General features: G+C 40.1%; 1 protein-coding gene across 1 annotated transcript; it reads right to left on the bottom strand.

Annotated features, from left to right (window-relative positions):
- Positions 1–16,240: 16,240 nt before the first annotated feature.
- LOC146595352 (cyclin-dependent kinase inhibitor 1-like) lies at positions 16,241–25,649 on the bottom strand (the record flags this gene model as incomplete). The annotated part of the gene is made up of 2 exons (XM_085305927.1): positions 16,241–20,992; positions 25,123–25,649. Coding segments are annotated over 2 exons (595 nt in total), but the record flags the coding sequence as incomplete, so codon positions are not given.
- Positions 25,650–25,788: the final 139 nt, after the last annotated feature.

Below are 25,788 nucleotides of genomic sequence, written 5' to 3' on the forward strand. Positions count from 1 at the left end.
TGGGTATCACCTATGAGAAATGATAACAGAAGGTTGGGAGGGCCAGAAAATGCAAGCTGTTGAAGGTGTTCAGCCAAGAGCCTAGGGTCTGCACTAAGTGTAACTGTTGGTAGGCCCTTTGTCATACACTGAGCAACCAGTGTTGCTGATTGATAGCAATTACTATTTTTTACAGCTTTCAAATGTTAGTTGCAAGTTGTAGTTGCTGCCATAACATGAAAAACAAATATTTAGAAAATGAAGAAAATGTGGGTTTTGTGATTTAGTGCTTTTCTTCTAAGGTTATTGAATATTTCTGGTCATTTTGGAAAACCATATCTGCATACCACAGAGATGAAACAACTCCAGGTCATCCCCTGTGAAGAGAATCTCAATCCTTTGCTGCTGTTTGGTAGAAATAAATGGACAAAAGAACTTGAACTATGGGTTTTGATAATGACAGGGGGGAGTTTTCACCACTATTCCAGTTTTGAACTGCATCTGATGCAGGCTTACAGAGACAGAGCTGTGCGAATAATCTATAACAGGTAATTGAATGGAAAAGTTCAGTCTTTTTTTCTGTTTCTAAGTTATTTATGAGCCAGCCCAGATATTCTTGAATATACTTGCCGTTTGAAATAATTCTGCCCATAATTTCTGTAAATAATCATCTATTTGTAGCTTGTCTATAAGCATTTAGATAGTCAAAATGTTGGTTATTTGGACTGGACAAACAATGACAGATGTCTGTTCCATGGCTACATGAACGTAACTCTGAGATTTCCACTGAGAATACTTACATTTACCAGTGGTAAATTTGCTTTCTGTAAACACTTTCAGAAATTAACAAGAATCTTTTTGGCAAATATATATTCAGTTACAATGTTCATGGGAAATAAAAAAAAGGGGGGAGMCGTAGTTAAGTGATATTTCTTTAGCAAGCATTAAGAAATATTTCCTATGATCCTTGTTGTGACTAAATGGATGATTTCAATCTTTATGGTTTGCAGTCTGGAATCACTTAGTCAGAATTAAGTTTGCTTAGAAGATTTCTACTTGAACCTGACATAGTCCACTAACCCTACAACTACAAAAAGTTGTCTGCTTATGATGGTGCAGGGCTGAACAATCTTCTGACCCTGCTCACATGAGTGGGACAGGCAGAGCTTGCTGTCCAGGAGGTCGCCTGGACAATGGTCTCCATTTTGAATTGCCAAAAACTTTTCTTCTGTGATTTCTTTAATGCAGGCTTGTTGTTGACACGTCACATATTGAAAAAAATGTCTTACAGCAAATGATTTTTTTGCAAAAATTTCCCAGCTCTCCTAAATCTTCTATTTCCAAACAGCTCTTGAACATGCTGTTATAGGTTGGTGGACATTTTCAACATGCTTGGTCTCTCTGGGCATGCCTGAGAGCTGCTATCTGTACATGCACTGGGAAAGCACTAGCCGAACCAGTCCTCAGAACCAGGGCTGTCTTACACCTTGAATGCCAGATGTCACCCTAGTGGATTTGATAGTGTTTTAAAGCAGTATCTTCTCACGCCTTATAAATTTCTTAAACATTGCACTGTTAGAATGATTTCACTTAAAATTTCCATTACCATTAAAATTTCCATTAGCTACAGGTTGCCTGGGAAGTTAATGGAAAGAGGAGATCAGTAAATGATGCTTAAATTTAACGCAGTATGGACTTGGATTCAGAAGATGAAACGAGCTGTGCCCTTGCGCAACTCACTTTACTCTGTCTTCCTTCCCAACCTTTGTCTTTACCATTTAAGCTGTAAACATACTGAATTTCAGATAACAGATGAAGAAAAGAAAATTAAGCTGATAGTAATGAGGTGAAAGGAGAAAAATAATTCTGTTCTTTCTTCAGCCCTTCCTGCTCTCCTCTGGCATTTTGCTGAGCCCTTTTCTCCTCTTTCTTTGCCCAGCATTCCCTTCCGTCCTTCCTCTTATTGGGAATCCTGCATTATCCCTCTCTTCTTCCCATTCCTTTGTCCTGTTTTCCCTTCTTGCTTTTCTCCTTTTCTTGTGTTCTTGATCGCTTTGTATACTCTAAAACTCCTTTACCACTTACCTTACAACAAAAATAGGAAATACCATTCTTGGGCAGTGGGAAGGCTGATATGGAGGGATATTGTGCTGTGGGAGCACTGGGCACATGCAGTACCCTTACAGGAGGTGCCTCATGATGCTTAGCCACTCTGAAAGAGGGGGGGACTACCTTCAGCGCTGGTACCATGCTTCCTCCTTTTCATTTTTCCTTCTTTTTTGTTCTCCTCTTTTTATTTTTATCTTTATCTTTCAATTCTCATTCTCTTTCTTTGCTGGAGTAAAAAGGAAAGAAGAAGACTTGAATGGAGAAAGATTGTAGCCTAGGGTGTTGTCTAAGGTAGAGAGTATCTGCCCGTGTAGTTTTTTTTGTGGAAAATCAAAACAAAAATAAGTTTTTATTATCCTATTAACATTTTTAGAGGGTATCATAACTTACAGAACAAACTAACATCAAATTTTTTGCAGCTTGGCTATTAAAATATTTTGGCAGAAATTTACGAATCCCTAAATGCTCCTCTTCCTTTTTTTTCTTTTTCTTTTTCTTTCTTTCTTTCTTTCTTTCTTTTTTTTTTTTTAAGGTCAAAAGACCCAATTTTCTTCTTGTACTAATTCAGTATGATATTTTAGTTTTGTAAGAAACATTGTGAAAATATTGAATAAGTAATCCATAATCAGCTGATTTAATGCTTTATTCATAGCTGTCTGTATCCTTTTCATTTTACTTTACCTTTTTTGGCTTGCATTTGATGGGAAGTGCTTTATATGCTAAAGTACACTGTGCCCTCTACAATTTTGCCTTAATGCAATTTTGTATCACTGTACTGTAGCTAGCCAGAATATATCATGCGATCACTTCATTTTACAGCAAACTAACAGCTGATCATAGAGATTCATATATACAGTTACTGTGTGAGCTGGACTTACCAGGGAAAGATCGTTAATAGGAATTGTTCTCGGTCAGTTAGTCTGAAAGCCCGTCTGTCATTTTGGCCTCTATATGATGTGTGTGTGTGGAGGATAATGGAGAGTTGGGATTGATTTATGCCCGAAAAAAATAGCATGAAAAGGCGGTGGCAACATCATAGACCTCAAGAATGGTGCTTGAGTTGTACGCAGAATCGCCAGGATTCCCCTCTTCTGGAAAGGAAATGAATTTCATGTCATTTGCTTACAGCCCCCTTGTTTTGCTTTTTAAGTAATAAAAGGGCACAGGGCCATTTTTAAAAGAATTAAAAATAAAGAGACCACTGTACTGGAATGTAGTGTGGGGGTGGGAAATGTCACTCATGAAGTTATTGAAATAGGCTGTAAATGAACCCTGGACACCAGCGTTTCTGTGAGGGAGGGGGAAGATGAGGATGACTTTTTTGTAAACAAAACTAAGTTGCACCTTAGGTACTCTGCTAGTATACCTAGCCCATCTGTCTGTGTTTGTCTTGTTTAATTAGACTGCGAGTTGTGCTGGACAGGCTCCCCTAGGTGAAATGCTGACAGCATCTAGTTTGATTTGGATTGCTGGGCTTACCTAACCCAAAATAAATAAAGGTGAGACAGGTTCCTCAAGAAAGATAAAGAATATCATTGGTTCTGGGAAGGACTGGATGGAGCTTTCTCAGTCTCAACATAAGGGGTATAGGGAGGAAGATCTGAGCTGCATAGCACAACATCTGAAAATGAGGGCAGAGTATGCATGGAACGTGGAGCTCACCAGTGGCATGTTTTTAACATCCACGGATATTTAATAGTTGTTCTGTCAAGTTAGACTGAACTACCTCCGGCATAGTCCTCTTTACCCAAACAGATTGTGAAGAATGCTTGCATGGAGCTGAATAAAGGTTACTGAGCTTTATACAGTTTTTAAGTCATTAAGTCACCTCCATTTCCAGTGAGGGAAATTACACCAGTGTCATTTTTATTAAGATATACTGCTCAAAGCTTTAGCTGACTAGTTGGCATTAGTGGCCTAYGACATTAAATTATAAGACCTCATTTGTCATGATGCCATGATTAAGTCACCAAGCAGGTTGGATTCCACTTCTTGGGGGTGAGAGAGACTTGGCCTGACACTAGTGCAGGGTCTAGCAGCACCAATAAAAAGGATTGGTAGTGAGGGTATCGGCCTGTTTCCTTGTCATTAATTGAAGGCAGCTAGTTGCAGTGAAGCAACTCATGCCAGACCAGGAAAATCAACTACAGAATAAGGTGTAATCCTAATCCCCCTGAATGTGTTTCTATCATGCTGAGTAGACAAGAGCCAACTAGACTTTGCATATGATCAGAAAATGTTCTCCATTCTTGTAATCTTACAGTTTTGTGGCATGATCTGGAAGTATAATAGAAAAGTGGTGCTGCACACCAGTGGGTCTGGAGAGTGCAGTAACCCTGTCTGATTTCTGTGTTCTGTCACCGACTCTTGCAACGTGATAAACTTTCTTAGTTTAAGTCTAAAGATCACAAACTTGTATTTTAAATTGTCAAGGATCAGTAAGCGGTACAGTCTCAGAGCAGAGTTTGAACAAGAGGACGAGACAGGACCAAAATACTCCACAGGCCTCATGGCTCCAGCTCCAGAATTTCTCTTCACAACCTCTCCCAGGTTTATCAAGTGGGTAGTTAGGATGTGCCCAGCATGGAAAGAATGTAGTTTAACTGTTTATGCTGCAATCTTCCCATCCAATATATTTATACAAGTTAGGATAATACATCCAGGCTTCTATATGACATATTTCCTATACTGTCTGTTTTCAACTGTGGAAATAAGGTTTCAAGTCCTGGAATGATCTTCCTGAAGACTACCTGGATCTTGTGCATTTGAACTTCATGGGCTTAGAAAAACAACTAAGCTTGATAGGACTGGTGATCTAAAMACAGGAGTCCCCTGGATCAGGATTAAGGTTTACTGACCAAACAGTGTGGAGAAAATCTATATAGTACTTTGATTTATCGTCCATCATTACTAGTAAAGCTACAGGCATAAATCATAATGATTAAAAACCTGATGTGTCCTTTTTTCATATTTGCAAACTATCCTAGTGATTTTCTCAAATGCATTTGTTACTCAGAATTTTTCACAGTCATGTGCTGTATAATCATACACTTATATAGCATGTGTCAAAGCAGTAGCATTACTATCACTATTGCTATTTACTTACATGACACTGAGTCAATCTCTAATGAAAACGACCTGTACAGGCTGCTCCTTAAGGGCATCCTGGGAAACTGAGCCCCACAGACAGAGAGAAAGTGGGTGTCCATGTTGGTGTGCCTTGGTAGGCCACGTTGGTAGGCCTTAAAGAGAAGAAGGCAGGAAGGTGAACACAGACAGCTACTCCATTCTGTACTTTAAAAGAAAGTGTTGGCCACCAAGGTTGCTAGGTCCAGAGCCAAAGGCAAAATAAAAGAGAAATATTTTGTTTCTTGATCGTAACTCAGCTTATACACTGAGCTGCTCAGACATCTTTGGGCACACAAAAATAGAGATTACTTGTCTCTGGGATCAGACATCAGCTGAGAAGAGTTTTTTTCTGGCTCACAGTTTTTGGAATTGGATAACTAAGTTACACAGAGGTTTCACTTTCTGTGGCTACAGCCTCTTTGACCTAGTCCAATGTGGTTTTGGGGCAAGGTGCTCCATTGTGAGTGGAGTATTTTCTAAAATGAAAGGGGAAGGTGGAGCAGAAAAACTGTTTGCAGGAAACCTTAGCTCAAAAATTTGCCAGCATTTCTGAGATAGTATATTTTAGTTGTGTAGTGAAGAGGAAATTTTCTATGAAGCTTGAAGACTAGAGCATTCACCTTGAATTAAGCAAGCCGATGGAATAAGAATATGTGAACTCGAAAGCAAGCCAATGCATGCATGCAAAAACATTTGGCAGTTGATTAGTGAAACACCAACAGCTTTAACAGCACAGCATTAGGCAGGGGGCCAACAGGCAAAAATATTTGTAAATAGARTTTGCTATTTTTTTCCACTGGTAAACATAACAAAAGAAGGAGGGGGGAATTTAGTGCTCTGAAGAGATTGGCCCAGGACCACAGGTCCCCTTATGTTTGTGAACAGAATCCCTCCTTAATCCAAGTCCACGTGCAAATAAAAAGTGTGTGTGTGTGTGTGTGTGTGTGTGTGTGTGTGTTTATGGTGTGTGTGGCAGGGGACATAAAAAAGACATGGTAAGGAAGTATTACTTGAGCTCAGGAACAGAAGCTGAAGAATGATCAAAGATACAGAAGAATCCTTCCTCCTCCCCAAAAGGATGCCAGGGCCTAATTATGAAAGCGATACTAGCAGAAGTTGCTGAATATTTCAGTCTATGTGTTTGTCCTTTTGAAAGTGCTCTCATGATGTTGATGCTTGTGAGCTGCAGGAATGGGTATAATAGTACCCTGGCTCTCTTATCTCTCCTTCACTGCTTCCTCCTCCTGCAAATGTGCAAAAGAATTAACATATTTGAAATGTACAGTGCAGCGCGTTGAGATGTGATAATTTACCTGGAGTTAGACAGGAAATCTGTAGCAGAGCCAGTCAGTAACAGAGCTTAGATTTACTGCAACTATCTCATTCCTTTGTGTTATGCAGAGACATCTCCTCTGCAACCTGTTTCTTCTAAAAGACAAAGTCTTTTGAGGAGACACTCTTATTTCTGTGATTATTGTTACTTTTCAGGCCTATATGATGAACCCTAGCTATGTGATGCTGACTATGAATTTCTGGTCTTGTGGAAGTCAGTGGAGATGTCACTTCCGTAGAAATCAGGATATTAGCATTAGATAAGAATAAACTTTACTGAAATACAGTATTACTGAAGAAAAGAATGGACTGTAGAGATTTTTGAATGTATGCAGTAGATGAATGATCTCCTCAAATCCACCATCATGCAGTTGCCTATCTGCTCAACTCTGAAGCATGATAACTCATAGCTCTGCTCTACATACATTCCAGTAACCAAGGAGGTGATGCTTATATTTTACCTAGATGTAAGCTGAAATGTTTTGAGGTCCCCTTTTGAGATGGGTTTATCTAGCTCAGTTTGGATATGCTTCAGCCAAAACTCAAGCCCCAAGTAATTTTAACCAAAATAGCAGAAAAGGAGTTTTGCAACACACAGTGTTTGCTGAAATAATATAATCTTATACAATCCCCCCCGAAATGATTAACGATAAACCTTCTTAAAACATTTACCTGACAAAGAAAAAAAAAGGCAACTTAAAGACCACAAGAGAAAGCTAATGGGTGTTTTATACATATAGTGCTGGTAGTTCAGCAGTGCTATCTGAATCACAGTCTCCCAGTTTTCCTCCCTCAAAAATCGTCTGTATTTGTACAAAGTGAAACAAGAAAACAAATGTTCAAGGAATAACTTGCACATCTAGCTGTGCTTTCAGAGGGGACTAGGAACTGAGTAAATAGAAAATGTGTTTAGTCAAAATTATCTCACAATGGTGAATGCCTTCCCAGTAGCATACTTAGTTTTTCTAGTGGAATACTTTGCACCACCATAGTTAAGTTCTTACTCAGGTGGGAGCTGAGAAAGTGAGTGACTGCATAGAAAAGAGCGATGTTTTCACTCATGTAGATTTAGGATTCACCAATAGTGAGTAATGAGGTTTGACCAAGGGGCTCTGCAGCTCACCTTTGCTAGCAGACTGGGGCTACAGGAGCCTAGAATATGGTCTTAGGAGTCTGAGAAGTTGTACTTACTGGTGTATTTAATAATATTGTAAGGTGAGACCAAAAGGTCATAGGCTGAYTTCTGCTGCTTGCAGAGAGCACAAATGATTGCTTGCAAGGAGATCAGAAAGAAAGCCCCCAGCACATTGCTTTTGTTGCTTGCTGTGACCAAATTCCACTAAAAACAACTTGTGATTTATTTCAGCTGCACAATAATATTACAAAGTAATAAAAATATAGGCATTTTTAATGATGTACTTCTATTAAATGGTATGCCCTGGCTGTCTACCAATGGCTCTACAGACCTACTGACGCCTCTGTCAAGGCTCTTTCTCTCTGTATGAAGAGAGACATTAAATACCATGACAGAGTCCTATGTGCCACCAGGTTATGCTGCACAATTCATTTCCATTAGGCAAGTCATTTTTTCCTTTCCTTTCCTTGGCCATTGCAACTTCGTTTTGCTAATAAATACTCTTGTGTAGTGGGACCCAATTTAAACAAAGATTTGGCATAGTAACATTGCTAGACACATCCTGAATGAGACATCTGGGTCTTATCACAGCCACAGGTCTTTTCTGTCACCCTCTCATCTTCACAACATATAAGTACTATAAGGCAGAGCTCTCTTCAAGATCCAGGACACATTTGTTATTTCCATCATTAGTTAAAAAAAAGATCAGGCAATCCCAGAAAAGAAAAGGAAAAAGAATTTTGCACTGTACAGAAGACAGGAGAAAGAATGCAGAGGAGAGGAATTACAGTGGTAGGGAAGAAATAGTTTATCTACATTGTCTTTCCCAAAGAATCCAAAAGTGTTTTACAAAATGGACACATGGACACTTCTCCAAGGATTAAAATGCGATGATCTCTGAGGCAAAATTACAGTGACTGTGCTCTACTGCTGTAGGACATGATACCCACAGAAGTTCAGCAGAGGGGAATTGAGGCAGGCAGAATTAAAGTGCGCCAATCGTTCAGAGCAGTAAAAGCCTATTCCTGTGAAACGTGTAGTGCAACATGCTGCTAGGATCTCCAGACTCTCTGGTTGCTGAACTGTCTGGAGTAGGCTGGAAGTGGCTCTCAAGTGGGCAAAATGAAATGAGCAGCTTTTCTCCATACATATTACAGAGTGCTGATTTACTGAGGAAAAACTATAATGATCTCTCTCTGACTACCATGGACTGGAATTGTTTGTGCTTTCATATCTCATCCAATCCCATTCCATCCCATCCCATCTCACCCACTGTGTCCATCTTTGATAAAAATCAGTGACCCGCACTAAAGCTGCCCATGTTGTGAGGTCCCTCTTTGCTGAGCAGAGCTCTTCCAGGAAGCAGGCTATGGTCCACTTAGCTGCCACCCTGCATTTCTATCTAGGGGCAACACAGACAGCAAGTGAGATGCTGAAGTGGCTGGAAGTCAGGAGCACTTATTGCAGTGCTGGACTCCCACTGCTTGAGGTCTGCAGGCTTCAGTAGACCCCAAATACACTGTAGAGTGGGGCCAGGGCTGAGTGATGTGCAAGAGTGCCTGCGAGGTGGTTGGCCTCATACATAGCCCTCAGCAGAGTTTCCCAGGCCTGGAGCTGTGATCAGAGATCTGCAGTATGGATACTGAGCAGTGTGAACTGCAGTGCCACTGTGAGATTAAACATAACTATCAGGAAAAATATAGCTGCTAGGGTCCTTAATGCTATGTAAAGTGCTTGGCTCATCTCTGACTCACAGATGGTCTCCCACATCCTGAGTTATCAGCACCGTTTTCTGTAGTACTCTTGTTTTTCTGACAGTTTCCCATCTCAGGCTCAAGCAATGCTGACCTTGGTTAATTATTCGCAGAGGGAACGTATATACACATATCCTCTCACACAAAGCTGTGGTGCCAGACTAATCCTGACCTGCTCCAAAGGTGGAGGCAAGGAGCATGGGGGTAGGGCGAGCAGCAAGGGTTTGCACAGACAGAGGAGATGAAGTGCAAGCTGCCCTTCTGGGTGGGCATGGGGAATGTGCAGCAGTGGCTGGGCTGATCTCTGCGATCCATGCGATCTCTGCATGGATCCTACTGGTCTCCGTGTGCAGCCATGCGGCACAGCTTCGGTACACAGCAGTAACAGCAACACTGCAGCATTATGACTGTTTATGTGGCGTAGTCCACTGTTTGTGTGGACAAGCCTGTTCAAGCACACTGGTCTACCTTAAGGCCCCTTACTGCCACCAGAGAGATACAAAGTTACCCCAGCTCATAATGGAACAGCATGCTGTGTATCTTGACACTGAGTTCCTTCTGTTTTGCATCAAATTTCTGTGATATGGTAGGGTTCATCAGCACAACAGAGGTAACACCACTTGTGTTCAGGACTTATTACAATTCTTTAAACCCAAGACCTCTGGAAACAGTATCTCTAGGCTAAGCAATATAGCAAGTTTTCAACGTGTGCAGCTGTAATGCAGAAGCTGAATATTTTGACTATTGGTAAAATACCAGAGATGATTAGACASTTTAGCTAAGGCAGTTAAGACAGGTGTTTTTGCTTCTTGTTTCTTGCCTATTGTAATAGCTGGTGAGGTACCTGCATGTACCAGTCTGTTTGGTGGTGTCTGAAGACCTTCTCATATATCATCTTGTTTCCCTTTGGTTTGCCCCTCTCTTAGATCAGACCTTGAACTGATACCCTGTTTACCTACAGTTTAGTCTGAAGAGCCAAATGAATTAGGCAGCTGTCATTCTTCCACTTACAAATCAGTGACCAATGTTGAAAACACTTTTTTAACCTATTCTTAATCTATTTAGTCACAGGAACAAAACACATTATAGTAAGATTTCTGTGAAGTATTTTTATGGACTCCAGAGAGTGCCCACTTGCATTCTGGTYGAGTCATCAGTAGTGGAGTCCCTTTTTGAGAGAAAATAGAGAGTTCTTTAAAATGTTACTATGTTGTTGCTCTGTTGCTTCTCAGTGATGGTCCTGATCACCAAAACAAGTTTTTCAAACAGGCTAGGACAAGTAGGTAAAATCTTATGGCAGACAGCTTGGGCCTTTTCTCTTAACAAACCCATAGTGTTTACTGAATCTCTATGTTTAACTGATACTTTGTGCTCTCTTGCTTGATTTCTCATGACACTCTGTTATTAAACTCACATGATGTATAGCAGGATGAGGATTAAATAGCATATTTCATTAATTATTGCACATTACATAAGATACAGTATAATTGTATATGTTATGTTATATAGAATTAATGTTATTTTAGAACAGCTTCCATTGCACTCCTAGTGCAATGTCATCGTTATCTTGGTAAAAGTATAAATTGCTAATAATAAGCACATGCTAAAGCAAAATGTTTAATATTTTATGCCTTCTTTATACTTCCTATATAAAGAAGGAGGAGAAAAGGAGAAGGAGAAGGGGAAGGGGGAGGGGAAGGAGAAGGAGGAGAAGGAGAAGGAGAAGGAGAGGAAAAGGAGAAGGAGAGCCCAGCATTTTTTCCTTCCCGCTTTGCTTTTCACTTAAATTGCAAGTCTAGCCAGTTCTTTAATAAAAATACAAACAAAATCCTGAAAGTGGGGGTGACTCAAAGAGATTGGCTGGATAGGTTTGGGGCCTAACATTTAATCTGCCTTGATCACTCTTCCAGGATCTTTTTCAAARGCTATTTTCTGTACTCTAATGCTCTGCCAATCATAATTCGAATTTCTGAACACATGAAAGGACCATTTCCTGTCTCTAGTGGAAAAAGGGACAAAAAAGTATTTCAAGTCAAAACTGAGTTTTCTTCTAAGGCTTAATACAGGAAAATAAAAGCCGTTTCCATTACGGGCACTGTTCAGGCGTCTCTTTAAAAATGATCACGTACAGGAGGTGTTAACAGGCCATGTGCACGGAGTTACATTCTCTTTTCCATTCAAGTGTCAGCTTTGCTAGCTTACAGTCAGAGGCAAATCAGTGATCCATGACTGAGCACATCAGCAAAGTATGATGTAATGGGCCTGCTCTCACTCTATCCTTCACATGAGCCGTGGAGCCCAATCGCATGGAGTTAATCATTGACATGAAAGAGGAGGCCTCAGCACGGGCATGGGAGGGGGCAGGGAAGGGGAGCTCAGTACCAGTAAGCTGAGGCAGTGGAAATTTTCCACTTCGGCCAAGCCGCTGAAATCTTGAGGAGGTGTTTGGCATTTTGGGGGAAAGGCTGGGAAAGGATGGGAATTTGATGCCAGTTTCATGTTTGGAGGTGATGTTTTATGTGTAACAGCTCCCCACCATCACTCTCCTAATCTCTATTACATATCTACAGACAAAACAGCTACTTGGCATTGTGCTGCGGATGTCTGCAACTTTTGCCAGGACGTTGAACAGAGGCCAGGAACTTGGGTGGAGACAGGAGCCAGAAGGTCATCTGGGGTTGCTGCTCTTTGTTAAAGCTAAATAATGTTGTGAATGTACTAAGCCCCTTTCCAGGCACTTTTTTTTTTTTTTTTTTTTTCATTGGGCTGGATCCATCTGCAAACATGTGAGGCAGAGTGGACTGCTTATTCGCACTTAGCATGAAATGTTGAATTGGAGTTTTACAGAGGAAAATGAGCAAAACTCACCGCAAAGTTTGCATTATGAGAACAAGAACTTGGGTTGCTTGTCATTTCCTCTCTTTAGACATTGATCCAATACTCACCTTCATGAAAATATCAGTAGATTTCATTATTGTTCCCCAAGAGAAGAAGTTAAAAAAGTGGAAGTGTGTTGAAACAAATTCTGGCATCTGGAACAGCACAGTTACAGCTGGATCCGATAGCACTACTGAACAGTAGTTCTCCCTTGTCATGCTGCTGGAATCAGCAGAGACTGAAAAATTGCATGAGTTAGATTTGTATTTTACACAACTGATGTTATTAAATGAGCTCTATAGCTAGATAGATGCATTTACTTATTTTGACTTGCAAGATGCCAAAGTTTATATATATTATTGAGTCATTGGTGTGTCGCTCCTTCATAAAACAGGGTTCAGATGGAAGGAGATTAATATTTGAGCTATCCAGATTATGGTCTCTTCCCATGCCAAACTATAGAGAAATAGTTACAAACTTATACGGATACAGTAAAAAATTTGGTATCAAGAAAACCATTGTATAGTCTTTTTTACACCAAGGCAAGTTCATGGTTTGGTGAACACATGAAGTTCAGGGATTCATGGGAAAGCTTCCTCTTCATTGTGAGACTGACATTAGTAGGGCTGTATGCAAATACCTTCTTCATTTTTTGATCAGGTGTTCTTTTCCCTGTGAACATATACATTGTATATTGAATTATATTTACCCCTCCTCCACTGCCTTGGATGTAATAGTCATGGGAGATAAGTCATTGCARTTGACATTGGGTAGCTTTTTGGTCCTGGGGGTACCCCTGTTTTTCTGTATCACCCCATTGACATCCARTGGTCATATGACTGATGTGGCTGCGTGCCATTATGTAACTTATCAGCGGAAAAAAAACTCCCAAGTTTCTCCCAARTGCCATTTTCTCATGACATGTCACCAATGTATCTCTTTCTTTGTTGGCTGAAAATGATGTCCTTGTTGTACAGTTTCTTTATAACTTGTTCCAGAGGTGTTTAATGTCTTGTTTGATTCTGTGCTTTCACTGTTAGGAGGGCCACGTGTCATTATGAAGGAACCAGATTAAACAGTTTACATGTAAATATCCCAGTTCTGCATTTTCCTCACTCCAGGGGTTTTAGCTAATTCTCTACCTAACAGATAGTGTGCAGTAAGATGAGGTATGGGGTGTGGGCCTAAATATATTACAGATAACCTCCGCACTCCTCTCTGCTGAGCTTGGCCCGTGTTTGGGATGGTGAGAACGACCGACAGCAGAGAAAATTCTGTGTTACTTCAGGTGTTTCCCAAATTGCATTTTGTGCCCGATGCCCTCCTGATCCTTAACAGTCCTGAGGGAGTGTGCGATGCAGTCTTTATGTGGTCCTTCTGTCAGAAAGAGCTTTGTGTCACTTCCTTATTATATAAACGGCAATGTGAGCGTTATGCCTTACCCATCTGCTGCTCTTGTTCATCTCCAAAATCTCTCTTTCATAGCAATCYCTTTCATAGCAAGTAAAAAAATCCGTGCTTATAAGATGCAAATATACAAATATATATGTACGTGTGTGTGTGTGTGTGTGTGTATAACATTTATGTTTTTTTTTTTTTTTTTTTTTCCCTGGAGTCTTTCTGGATGGAAAGCAGCAAAGCATAAATTATTATTTGTGTGACTACATTTATCGAGACTGTGACATCGTTTTCCAGAGTCACTATCTAATTCTGACATCTGAGAGACTCTTAGAATAAGAATTTGTGGTAACCACAAATAACAAAGGGAGAAAGACTGTGGAAAGGTAAAAAGGCTGATCTTGGTTTGCAGTCTCTCGGTCCCAGCCCAGGCTCTTTATGCCGCTTCACTGTTTAATATGGCTTCTTTTTTCTTCTTTTTTTTTAAGGACAAGACAAATTGTCTAGCCACAAGAATTTAAGCAATGCTTTTAATTTAAGTGAAGAAATGTGCTCTCCTGCTTGGCTGCCTTTTAAGTTGAATTTTGCCACATCTCAGCACAAGGTGTGTTCACAGAGGAGGTGCTGTAGCTCAGTGTATCTGCGGTGTAAAGTTTGCTTGGCTATGCTCTGCTTCATTTACCTGGCTGAGGATCCAAAAGAACCCTGTTGCCATTTGTTTGCCTAGGAAATCTTCCCAAACAGCGTCTGCCACCAAATCCAGGGTCAGGTACGCTGCTTCTCCAGGTACTCCGCTCATTCCTCTCTTAGGCCAACAGGCCTTCTATTTCATATGGGCCCAATATTGCTTGTGAGAGTTTGCATGCATCCATGCGTGTGTGTACATCAGTGAGTAGTACAAAGTTCATAAATGCCTGAGCTTTAGATAGTGTCTCATGAAAGTGCACAGGAGGCTTGTAAGGTCAAAAAGGTTGGCCATTCCTGGGTATAAACATTTTATTAACATGCATTTGGGAGAGTCTGTGGGCCATGTCAGTGAAAATGGATACATGTACATATACACACACATATACATACATATATATATATATGAAAGTATGAAATAAGGGAGGCAGATGGTCTCTATTACTTCATGTAACCAAGCACAGGATGCAAATGATCCAAAACAATTATCATTGGAGTTTTTATATCACAGTCTTGAAGAGGTTTAAAGACATATATGATAAAGGGATTTAAAAATATATAGACAATATTTTTTTCTGCTCAGTATAGTGTTATGATTTTCAAAAATAAACTTGCTCAGCTCTTTGAAACTAGAAGCAAGTGCTAGTTTTGGTTTTAGTGCAGAACCAGGATCCTGGAAGTTTCTCATTTCCAGTGGGAACATATGAGTATTTCTCAGCTTTATTCAAGCCAAGGACTACCTAACCTTTTAGGAAAAAGAATCTGTAGATGAATTGTATGATTGCTGCCACAATGGTTTCATTTACAGCAGCTATCTTCAAACTGAACTAATCTTTGCACATATATGTATTCTTATTTCCTGTTTTGCCTCTTTGCTGCTATTGTGTGAGTGTGCATTTTATTTTTTTAATTTAAAAAACACTTAAAATTGCTACAGGGATCATTTTGTGATGTTTTCCAGACCACTAGAGGTCCCCAGCCAGTGCTGAAAAACACTTGAATAGAGTAGTCCCTCCTAATAGTGAGATTATCTCAGCCTGTCAGTGATCCAGGGTAAACTACTGTCTTTGGTCTCTTGCCAGCATAACTTCAAGGAAGAAATTTCACATTTGTACAAAGACGAGGAAAATATTTATTTAGCAGGTGCATGTGTGTTTTTCTAACCCACTGATTGCTGAAGTTGCTCAGAGCTTTGGAACGTGACTTGTGTTTCTGGAGGGGATTAACGGGCAGAGTGAGGGTTATTATCTCATAAACACAGTGGATCACATGAATCTGACACTTCTCAGTACCTCCTTATAAAAGCAAGGATGGGTTTGGAAAAAGATTGTCTGAAAGAGGTGCCTAGGATTAGGCTTTCAAATCCATATTTAGTTACTGAGCTGATTTTTTCAGAAGGGCTGCTCCTAAATAACTCTTACAGTTCAGTAGAAGTCATTGCAATAAAAATCTGTGTGTACACATGCCATATATCATAAATCACTTCATCTGCTATTAAAGTGTAGCCACTTCTAGGTAAAAATATAGCAGATGTTTAATGTGTCCTGTCACAGCAACTCCCCATACCAAATTTCAGTGGGACAGGAAGAATGCCATGAAAGAGCAAGAAGGGATTTATTTAGGCGAGACATAATTACCAAAGTTGGACTATGTCCAGAACACTGGGGCACACCCTCCTGCTTTTTTAAATTTGATTTTAACAACTTTAACTTTAAACACCTGATAGTCATGTTTCTTGCCAAGGGAACAGACTGCTGAAAGTAAAAGAGGCAGCATTTCCTAAGCAAAAAAAGAAAAAAAAAAAATCTGAAAATGAAAAAGAAGGAAAAAAAGTTTTCTCATATATAGTTTACGACACCTCAGTGGGAAAACATGAAAATATCCACTGCAGAAATACATTTTCTGGGCTATAGGTCAGCTCAGGAGAGCTGGAGAAGTTTACCCTACCCCACAAGCTACACCAATATTTTGCATGTGGAAGTGATGAATTGTGAAAGGTGGAATTGCACAGGGGGGTCAGTGTTGGGAGTCCAGGGCAGTGCTGTGCAGAAACAACACAAAAGGAACCTGCATGAGAAGATGACAATAAAACTTCTTTTGCTATTAAAACATACATATGCACCAGCTTTTATCGATTATATGRCAAATATCTACAGTTGACAACCAAATGGTTCACTACACCAACTTGCTCACATGGAATTTAACTGAACCTACAGCATTACAACATTACACACAAAGCAAAATTAATATCTGAAAGAAAGCACCTTGTATAACATAAACCTGATGAACCTCAGGAAGAATTTTGTTGACCTTGGCTACCCACTCAATTTGCCACATGAACCAAGTAAATCATTTCTCACAGTAATTCACAAGCTTTGGAATAAGTAAGTCCTGATCCTTCCCTAGGTAGGGGGATGGACTAGACCGTATGATAGGGTCACTTCAAAGAAGCATTTCTATGATTTTAAGGTCCACCCCCAATGCCTATTAACAAAGACCCAAAAGATGATGGTGGAATTATAAAGCGTCYACTGTGGCAAGTTGACAGATTTTCCAGGAAACTGATTTTGTCCTAAAGAACGGTACTTACGACAGTTTGCAGAGCACTTGCTTTAAATAGAAGAAAATGTATTTGTATCATCCTGAAAATAACTAAAAGCATGTATAATCTCTCTTTTCCTGGCTCTCTTGTTGCTGCTGAAAGGAATTTAACGAAATGATCCATATCTGAGAGATGATTTCCATCTTTGTACAAAACATAAAGCAAGTGCAATGGCTGTTCTGGGACTTACTCTGTCCTATTTACACATGGGACATAGTTGGATGGTAAAATCTTGAACTGCATACTTCCCTAATGTACATGTTGATCACACTATGGTACCAGAGGAAGCCAGGCTGTGGCTGTGGAATAATATATGGCCCTGAGTCACGTATGCAGTTTATATTCAGATAAGAGGAAGGAGGAGGGCTCAGGTACATGTGGTTGTATCTACTTATTAGTGTACTGAGGTTACAATATTTTGTGGATTCCTGATGTCGTTTCTCTTCTGCTGCATAATCACTGYGTGCAAAGACAACCGCATAACGCCTGTGAACAGTGCAGCTACCGTTTCTTTAATGCCCCAATTTCTTTGAGTTTCTGAACACCTCCCCTTGCTCCTCATTACGAGGAAGCTGCTTTTGGGTTTGGTGGATGGCCATGTACTCATGCAGACAATCTGACTCAGTGGARAGCAAACAAGCCCTTTGCTACAGAACAAGGCTTGGTAAATTCAACACGCTGTTTCTGCCAATGAAGTGAAGTGGACCAGAGCTTCAGTGTACTGCTCTTTCCAACAGGTATGCTGCCTCCTCTATCCACTTAAAGAATGGGAATGTTTTAGACCAGTGTAATAATAAACAATATCATTATTACAGTTTTGCTACATACTGACATATCCCCCTGCAAGTACTGTGTTTAACAAGAAAGTACAATTTACAGGACGAACAAAATAATGAAATATTCCACACTTGACTGTTTCCTCATCAGAATTGTAATGAACTAAAAGACTGATACACTTTATCTACCCTGTTGATGATTAAACCTAGACACTAACCAGATATTTGCTGTCATTTTTGGCTTTCACACCCATGTCTGTAGTGCACATATTGTAGAAACTATTTTTCTTTACCTCTCACAATCTGTGTATGTAGAAGCAAGGCAATGGTTTTACATAGCTGCTTGCCACTTTATCCTATAAAGTAACAAAAAGAACTAGTGCAAAACACCTCAGTCACAATTCTCCTCTGGTGTAAACCCAGGTAGCTCCACTATGGGTTTGCAGAGCTATAATGATGTATACCAGAGGAGGATCGGGCCCTGTAGTACAAGTATAAGAATTTTCCAATTGCAAACACTGGTACAAAAACGTTATTCTCCCCATTATTCTTTCATATTACCATGTATCTCCATTTCCAATATTATGTCATCCCAAAAAACTTTAACAAATGTATAGTCGGCAAAGACATCACCCTATCTAATCAGCAGACAATTCTTTTTTTACCATAGCAGTGAACTAACAGTCACAAGTAGACTTAACGTGGACAGGCCTAATTCTAAACCATGGTCTTTTCAGTCTGAATATACTGAAATTCCACTCCTGAGCTGGTATCTGCATTGGGAACTGAAAATTGTGGTGTTTAACTTGTTGATAATTTAAACAATGGTTTTATGTATTCCCAGGACATTGCAGCATCCTGATCATGAAGCACTTAAAGCAAATGTATCTTTTTAAACATACACATAAGCACTTAAGATTATTTTTTGCATTGGTTCCAAAATAACTTTCAGATTTTGCTGGGAGAGCAGTGCATCAACAGTCATTATTTCTCCTAATAAAAAGAAGCATCCCTTTTCCCTTTGAGGAAAGAAAAAAAAAAAAAGAGACTCAGCAGCTTCACAGTGACCTTGTGCATGACAGATTTGCGGGCTTTAATGCACAGCTCATGTCATCCCAGTCAGAAAGTAATGCTGCAAAATACTGCTACAAAACAAAGATGCACAGTGTCCGTGGTCTGATTTAAAATCACCAACACATGAAGGAACAGTTGTGGTATTTTTCCGAACTACAGAAAACCATACACTTAAAAAAAAAAAAAAAAAAAAAAAAAAGTTCTAGTGACAAGCAAAGTTAAAAATAAAAACAACCAAACATACAAAAAGCCCAACCCCACACCTTTATGTTACATCTCAACTTGCTCGTAAGTTAAGCGCCTACCCCACAACTGCATTGAATACGCTGCTAGCAGCACTTGCCAACTAGGCAGGCCCTCGTCCTGCTTCATTGGTAAAACTCCCTTTGCTACCAGCTGTGGCAAGTTTTGTTTCCACAGTTCCCCTCTAAATCAAAAATTCAAAAGAGAAAATCCATCTCACAGGTCTTTTTTGCATGCAGCTGGAAACAAGACCCCGATTCTGCAGCTTGCTGAGCGCCTTTATCTCAGCATGCAGAGAAACGGCTGCAAACACTACATTCTGCTGCTCAAGGGAAACCAACTATTATTTATGCCTAAACACTCTAGCTCTTTTATTGAGGGGGGAAAAAAAGACACTAAACTGTCTTGATGTTGCATGTAATGCAGGGTGTGTTACTTCCTTAAACCACATCACATGTGTACAGCTGACACATATGCCTGTGCACATTAATATTTACTACCCAAGAGAAGCCTTAGCTTGTGTAGATTTGAGATAAAAAGCAGCGTTCCATCACCGTATAAAGTTCTAAAATGCTCACATTTGCAGAGGTCTCTCCAAACGGGTTCATTAAACCTGCATCTTCTGGCCATATGTAGCAGTATAATTTAGAGTGTATATTTTAAAGGTTTCATTTTCTGTTTTACCCACTGATTATTATGTGGTGTAAAACCTCAATTATCCAAACTAATCAGGGTAATGAAGGAAGGAAATGAAAAGGAGGTGGTGGAAAAGGATACATTACCAAATGCCCTAGAAAAAGTAGTCCATGCAACACCAAGAGGAACAGAAATTTCAGTGTTATTAATGCCTTTTATCTTTTTCTAGAAATTTATCAGTATGAATAGAAGGATAATATAGTAACTAAATTGTCTCCCTCATTCTTAGCATGTTCGGGTAGGCAGCAGGCAATTTAAAACACTGTGGACAAATGAACTGACCATTTTGTCTTAATTTTCACCATGCAAACTCACAGACATAGATGGAAGAGCATAACCAAAAATGAAGGGTGTATCTGGCCCAGCTGATAACAGGAATGACTTGAAATATACAGAAATATGTCTGCAAATTTCTACCCATACTGTTTAAGATTAACTACCTAATTCTTGGGTGGATCCAGGAGGCAGACATACAGAGCTAAAATGGCTGCTGATACAAATGGAAACTTTCCCAAGAAAAATATCAGTTTTCTCCATTTTCACCCCATGCAATGTATGTACTTTTGGCACCCAAATTCTGTTTTTTATGGCCTGAATAGGTGCAAGCACAAAACAGGCACATATTCTATACCTGAAAAACATCACAGAAGAGTTGGAAACCTTTTCATATATCAGACCTGTAAAGGTGAGATGGTGAAAATTTTAAGCATCACTGCTAAAACTGAGACAGAGGCTGTGTAAAGACAGAACAATAAGAGGCCCCACCTGTACAGTGACATGTTCAAGCATATTATTACACATATACAACTGTAACTGTTTATCACTTTCTCAGGCAGAGTTATTTTTAACACATGTTAAACTGCAAGCCTTAGCTGATTGCTGTAGTGCCCCAGCTTGCTTACCAGCAGTTTTTAAGGCTATTTATTTCTCATCAAAGTGATTCCAGTTGATTTGGCCTGACCTCATTCCAATGAAAGTTTTTGTGTGCCCAGAAGACTTCTCATCACTGCCACCATGAGTATCTTTCTGTGTAATGTCCCTAAGTGTCCACAGCTTGTGCACACAGTTTCTGGGTGTTGAGGCAACTTGGCAGATGTCTCTAACCTCCCCAGCGTGCAACAATCCTGTACTCGCATTCAAGAACTTGATTTCTTTGCAGTAGCTTGTTTATTTCTTTTGACTCGCTTCTTGGTTGAGTAGTAATCTGCAGAACAACACAAAAACACAGAGAATTAGAACTGTAATGCTGATAAAGTCTGCTTTAAAGAAATTCCTCAAATCTTGTTGGTTTTGTGTCAAAGAAGTCATTTGGACTTCTCTAAGGCTCGTGAAGGAACAAAACTAATACCTTTAGTATGTTCCATCGAAAGCAATGTAATACCAAGTAAAACAAAGRAAATGTACTGGCTTTTATCCAGTTCAGATCAATGGACTTTGGACTCTCTTATGCAAGCAGAGCAATGCAACATTTTACTGCAACTTTTATAGCCACTGCTGCAGTGCTTTCCTGTCAGAAACAGTTTTTTCTCCTCCTTAAAAATAACAAAACATACTCACTGTAAAATAACATCAGAAGTACTGTATATAAGTGGCATTTTATTTCTGCTTATTAGGTCAAATGCAGGTTCTGGGAAAACTCCATGAAACCTTGCTTATATCACTGAATTATAACTAACTGAGACAAATAAGTACTGTGGCTCAAGAGGAGAACTTTTTCATATGTATACATGGCTAAATCTTTGCGTTAAGTGCAAACAAATCGATCTCAACTACAGAGAACTATAGTTATGGCAAACAAATAGGACTTCTTTCCCTGTCCCCATCACACAAAARAATACCTATTTTTTCAGGTAAACAGAACAAAACTAACTGAAGGGAAGCCAAATGTTCATTTACTTTTAGAGTTAATGGTATTTACCTGGGGTAAATTGTTTGTATTCATACTAACAAAGTAATTCCAACTTAAACCAGTTCAGGAGCCTAGCTTCATAATGTTTAAACTTAAGCTTCCTTCAAACTGGCAACATAAACTGAGTTCTAGCACCATAAAGTTTTGTATTAATTTCAGCACAGAATATTACTGGCAAGATGACTGCAACCCTACAGCCTTTCACAGCCAAGTTTGTGCAAAGGGATTCCTGCAGCCAACTTCCTTAAGGATATGTCTACATGGCACAGTGCAATGGAGAGTAGCGGTACTGGAGCTAGCCCTGAATAAATTAAGCTCCTGGAGTGAGACCTGATCCCAAGGAGAGTGTGTTCTCCTAGGCAAGAGCATGCACTGCTAACTCAATAGAAAAGCAAATCTTGCTATTATTATAACCCACTGAGGACTCTCAGTGGGGCTGCAGAAGAGTGGGATAGCAGCAAGAATAAAAAGCCTATGTTACAAAATGTAATCCTTATGTCTGCTGTTTCTTCTAGTGCTAAGGCTTTACAAAGCTATCCTCCATTTCATTTCGGGCAAAGAAATGCATTGTGGATTATGCTTAGTGGACGAAATTTATAAGTCTTTAATAGTCATCATTCCCATTTCAGCCAGTGAAGAATTTTAGCCAGAGCCAAACTGCTTAGACACTTTTATACTTCATAGCTGAGGCTCATTTCAGGATTGATGGAGGCACTTAAAATCCAGGGGGATATAGATCCCCAGAGTCATATTCAAATGGTTTAGCTTCCACTTAAGACTCTAGGCTGAGTCCTTGAGTACAGGCTGGAATATTTGAGAGACTCTAAAGAGCACATCAGTTGGCATAAGTAAAGTACTGAGTGGGACATTGATTGCAACCAGTCCAGAAGGAAACCCTGGGCACAGAGACCTACAAGAGAAAGATCTGTAGTGCTTAAATATACCTACCAAAATACCTACTTTCCTTTCCCCCTTGTTTTCCCCCACTTACCCTGCAGGAAATGAGGTTTCAGGACTATATGCTTCAGAAGAAGGACTCGCAAGTGAAAACAGAATTGTTACCAATTTTCTCTCTTTTGACATTCAGCAAAGGAGGCAAGGACTTATAGACATCTTCCTGGAGAGCTGAATGACACTACAAGGTCTAAGTGAATAAGACTGAGCAAGTCAACAAGTTTAGAAAAGAAGAAGAGGAGGAACAAAAAGCTGACATGGTTCCCCAATGCTGCTTAGAGAAACACAGCTTTCAAAAAAAACCCCAAAATCCAAATTAACCAATCATCCAGCCAAAAAGGCCTGTAGCTGAGCCGCTTTTTGAACTTGAGGCTCTCCCAGACAGACTGCAGAACAGAATCAGACTGGAACTACACTGAGAAAGATGAACAAAGATGAAGTATTTGCATATAAAAGGTATAGGAGACAGAAGGAAAAATGTACTTTTGTACTAGTTATCTCTTGACATGTCTGAGGGGTCAAATACAACAAGAAAACCTCTGCTCCTTCCACTCAGGAGGTACCAATGTCCACAAAACCCCATGGATGGTAATATGTTGATATTTATTTAATAGGCAACAGCTGTCTTTTAAAGTTTAAATTAAATGCACATTGTTGGATCTTAATGTAAAGCATTACAGTGTTCCTCTTGACCAAAGGTGAATGTAGACAACTGCATTCAAATCCAATTGGAGAGCCTGATCCTAAACTAAACATTTCATTCTGGGATGTCAGAAGTTGGGCAAATGGGCTGAAAAGTGAGGTCTGATCTTATCAGTAACACTTTCCTGTAACACTCTGCCTTCCATTTTGCCTGAATTAATGTAGTCCTGTTTAGAGGGACAAGCCTGCTGCAGGCAGAGGGAAACTTTCAATGAATTGTTCAGTTGGCAATAAGGGGGTTATATGGGTGCATGTGTGTTTGTGAGAAAAGGAGGAAGAGAAGCCCTGATCCAACGTCACCAAGAAAGAGGACTACAAATGATTTTCCTGCCCATCTCATTACACCTATATTCCTTGGGGAGAAGGGTACTGTTATGAAAACAGTTCTCTTATGAAAACATACGTGGAAAAGTGTTAAACTGTGCAGCATATTTTGGTTTCCACATTCCCTGTTGAAATGTGTCTTGCCTGGGGAAAACAGAACGGAAGAAAAATATCCCTTGGAAATATCTGCATAATTTACTCCCACACACCTAGTGAGAGATTTACAATTGAACAGCAGTTCCCTCAAACCATCACATTATCATTGTGCTCTGAATTATACTTCTGTACTCCTACCTGTAAATTACACTGTTAATTAGTTAATGGCTGTAAAGTGCTTTGGAAAAGTGCAGTCATTAAATATCATTGTTCTGTACTTCACTGTACAATGTTCCACTCTTCACTAATCTCCAACCTCTTCCTGAACCTCTCTCTAGCAATTAAGTATCATACCCTCAAATAGCAAATTATTCTATTGTCTGACTTATTGAGACCAACATCACTATTCAGAAAATAGTGATGAAACCTTAGCTTCAATTATCTTCTAGGCAATTTCAAACAGTTGTCTCACATCAAATTCTCCAAAGAAAATCTTTTGTCTATGTCCTGAAAACTCCAGTCCAGAATAAATCAAAATCCTAGTAAGGATAAGAGAAATCTGATCTATGGGATCAGATTTTTCAAATAAGCTCAAATTCTACTAGGAATAGAAAATGAGGGGCCAGATTCTCAGAAAAGCTTAGCATGCAGGATGCTGAGAACTTTTAAAAACTTAAAACTTTTATGGATGCTGAAACAAAAAATCCATTCCTTTGTGCAGCTAGCAGCAAATCCTAGTGAGAAGTATTTTAAAATCTAGCCTCCTTCTGCCTCCTGGCCAAGTTTAAGATTGATCTGCCCTTAAAATTCCTGGATGCCTTCACTGAGTGTCATATCCAAGCTGCAGTTAGCAGAACTGGCTGCTTTCTCTGGTTTCTAGTCTTCTTCCTAAGACTTAGCTCAGCCAGCCATGCTCCTTACTGCACGCTGGAACAATAAGCAAACACCCCCCCCAACTCTCAATCAATGGGTATTGCTGTTTTCTTGTTGGGTTCTTGCTTCAGAAATTCTCTCACTGCCTTCTTAGAACAGTTTGTTAAATGTCTAGCCCTTGYAACCAGTCTAACTATCCTCTTGCAAGAGGTAGTCATTATCTTATTTGTTCTGATACTGACAAGTTCTAAATAAACCCCCAGGCGCTGGAGGGAAGTTGTGGCACAGCACCTGTGAAAAAACACAAGACACTGGTCCCTCAATTAAGAGTTTGCGTTCTTTCTCTTTCAGATTCTTCTCTGAAGAAAAAGATCCCTTTTCTTAAAATAAGACAGGTTTACGGGCCTATCAAAGAATTTCTAAGAAGCTGCTGGGACCAGATTGGACCAGCTGAGCAATACAAAGTTCTCACACACCTGTCAGAGATGTCTGTCTTTGTTTTTTCCCTTCTGGGCTCCTCCACTTGCCCCTTGTTTTCTTGGGAGTTTTAGGTTTCTCAGTCAGTGTCACCTGGGCAAAGTGGTGAATCCTGTCCTCCCTGCTAAGGGGCCAGTTCAAGTGCTGCAGGGGTCTCCAAGAGTCCCCTACCATGCAGCTGTGGTAGAAGGCAGGCACCTGGTGGCCCTTGAGCTCTTCCCATTGCAGGAGCCCCTCGGCTGGTACGTCGTGGAGGAAATCGAAGTTCCACTTCTGCTGGGCTCCCTCGATGCTGCTGCGCAACATGTGCTGCAAATCTTGCTGTAGCTGCTCGTGATCTATAGGGCCAAAGAGGTTCCTCTGGGTGTGGGTCACCTTCCCTGGCCTCYGCTCCACCTTTTCATCCCTCTGCCACTCTCCAGTGAGCGTACACAGCAGTACTTCCCTGCCAGGGACAGACAGACCATYAGTCACCCTTTGCAAGCTCAGTTTAATGGGCACCTCATACTCCTCAGGGGGAGTAAACCTGTATCAATCACATTATCATAGAATCATAGAATCAGTAAGGTTGGAAGGGACCTCTGGAGATCATCTAGTCCAACCTCCCTGCTCAGCAGGGTCACCTAGAGCATGTTGACAGGGTTGCGTCCAGGCGGGCCTTGAAG

The sequence above is a fragment of the Rhea americana genome, unplaced genomic scaffold (genome assembly GCF_003343005.1).
Source record: "Rhea americana isolate MKP2758 unplaced genomic scaffold, rheAme1 scaffold_228, whole genome shotgun sequence".
Classification (NCBI taxonomy): Eukaryota; Metazoa; Chordata; class Aves; order Rheiformes; family Rheidae; genus Rhea; species Rhea americana.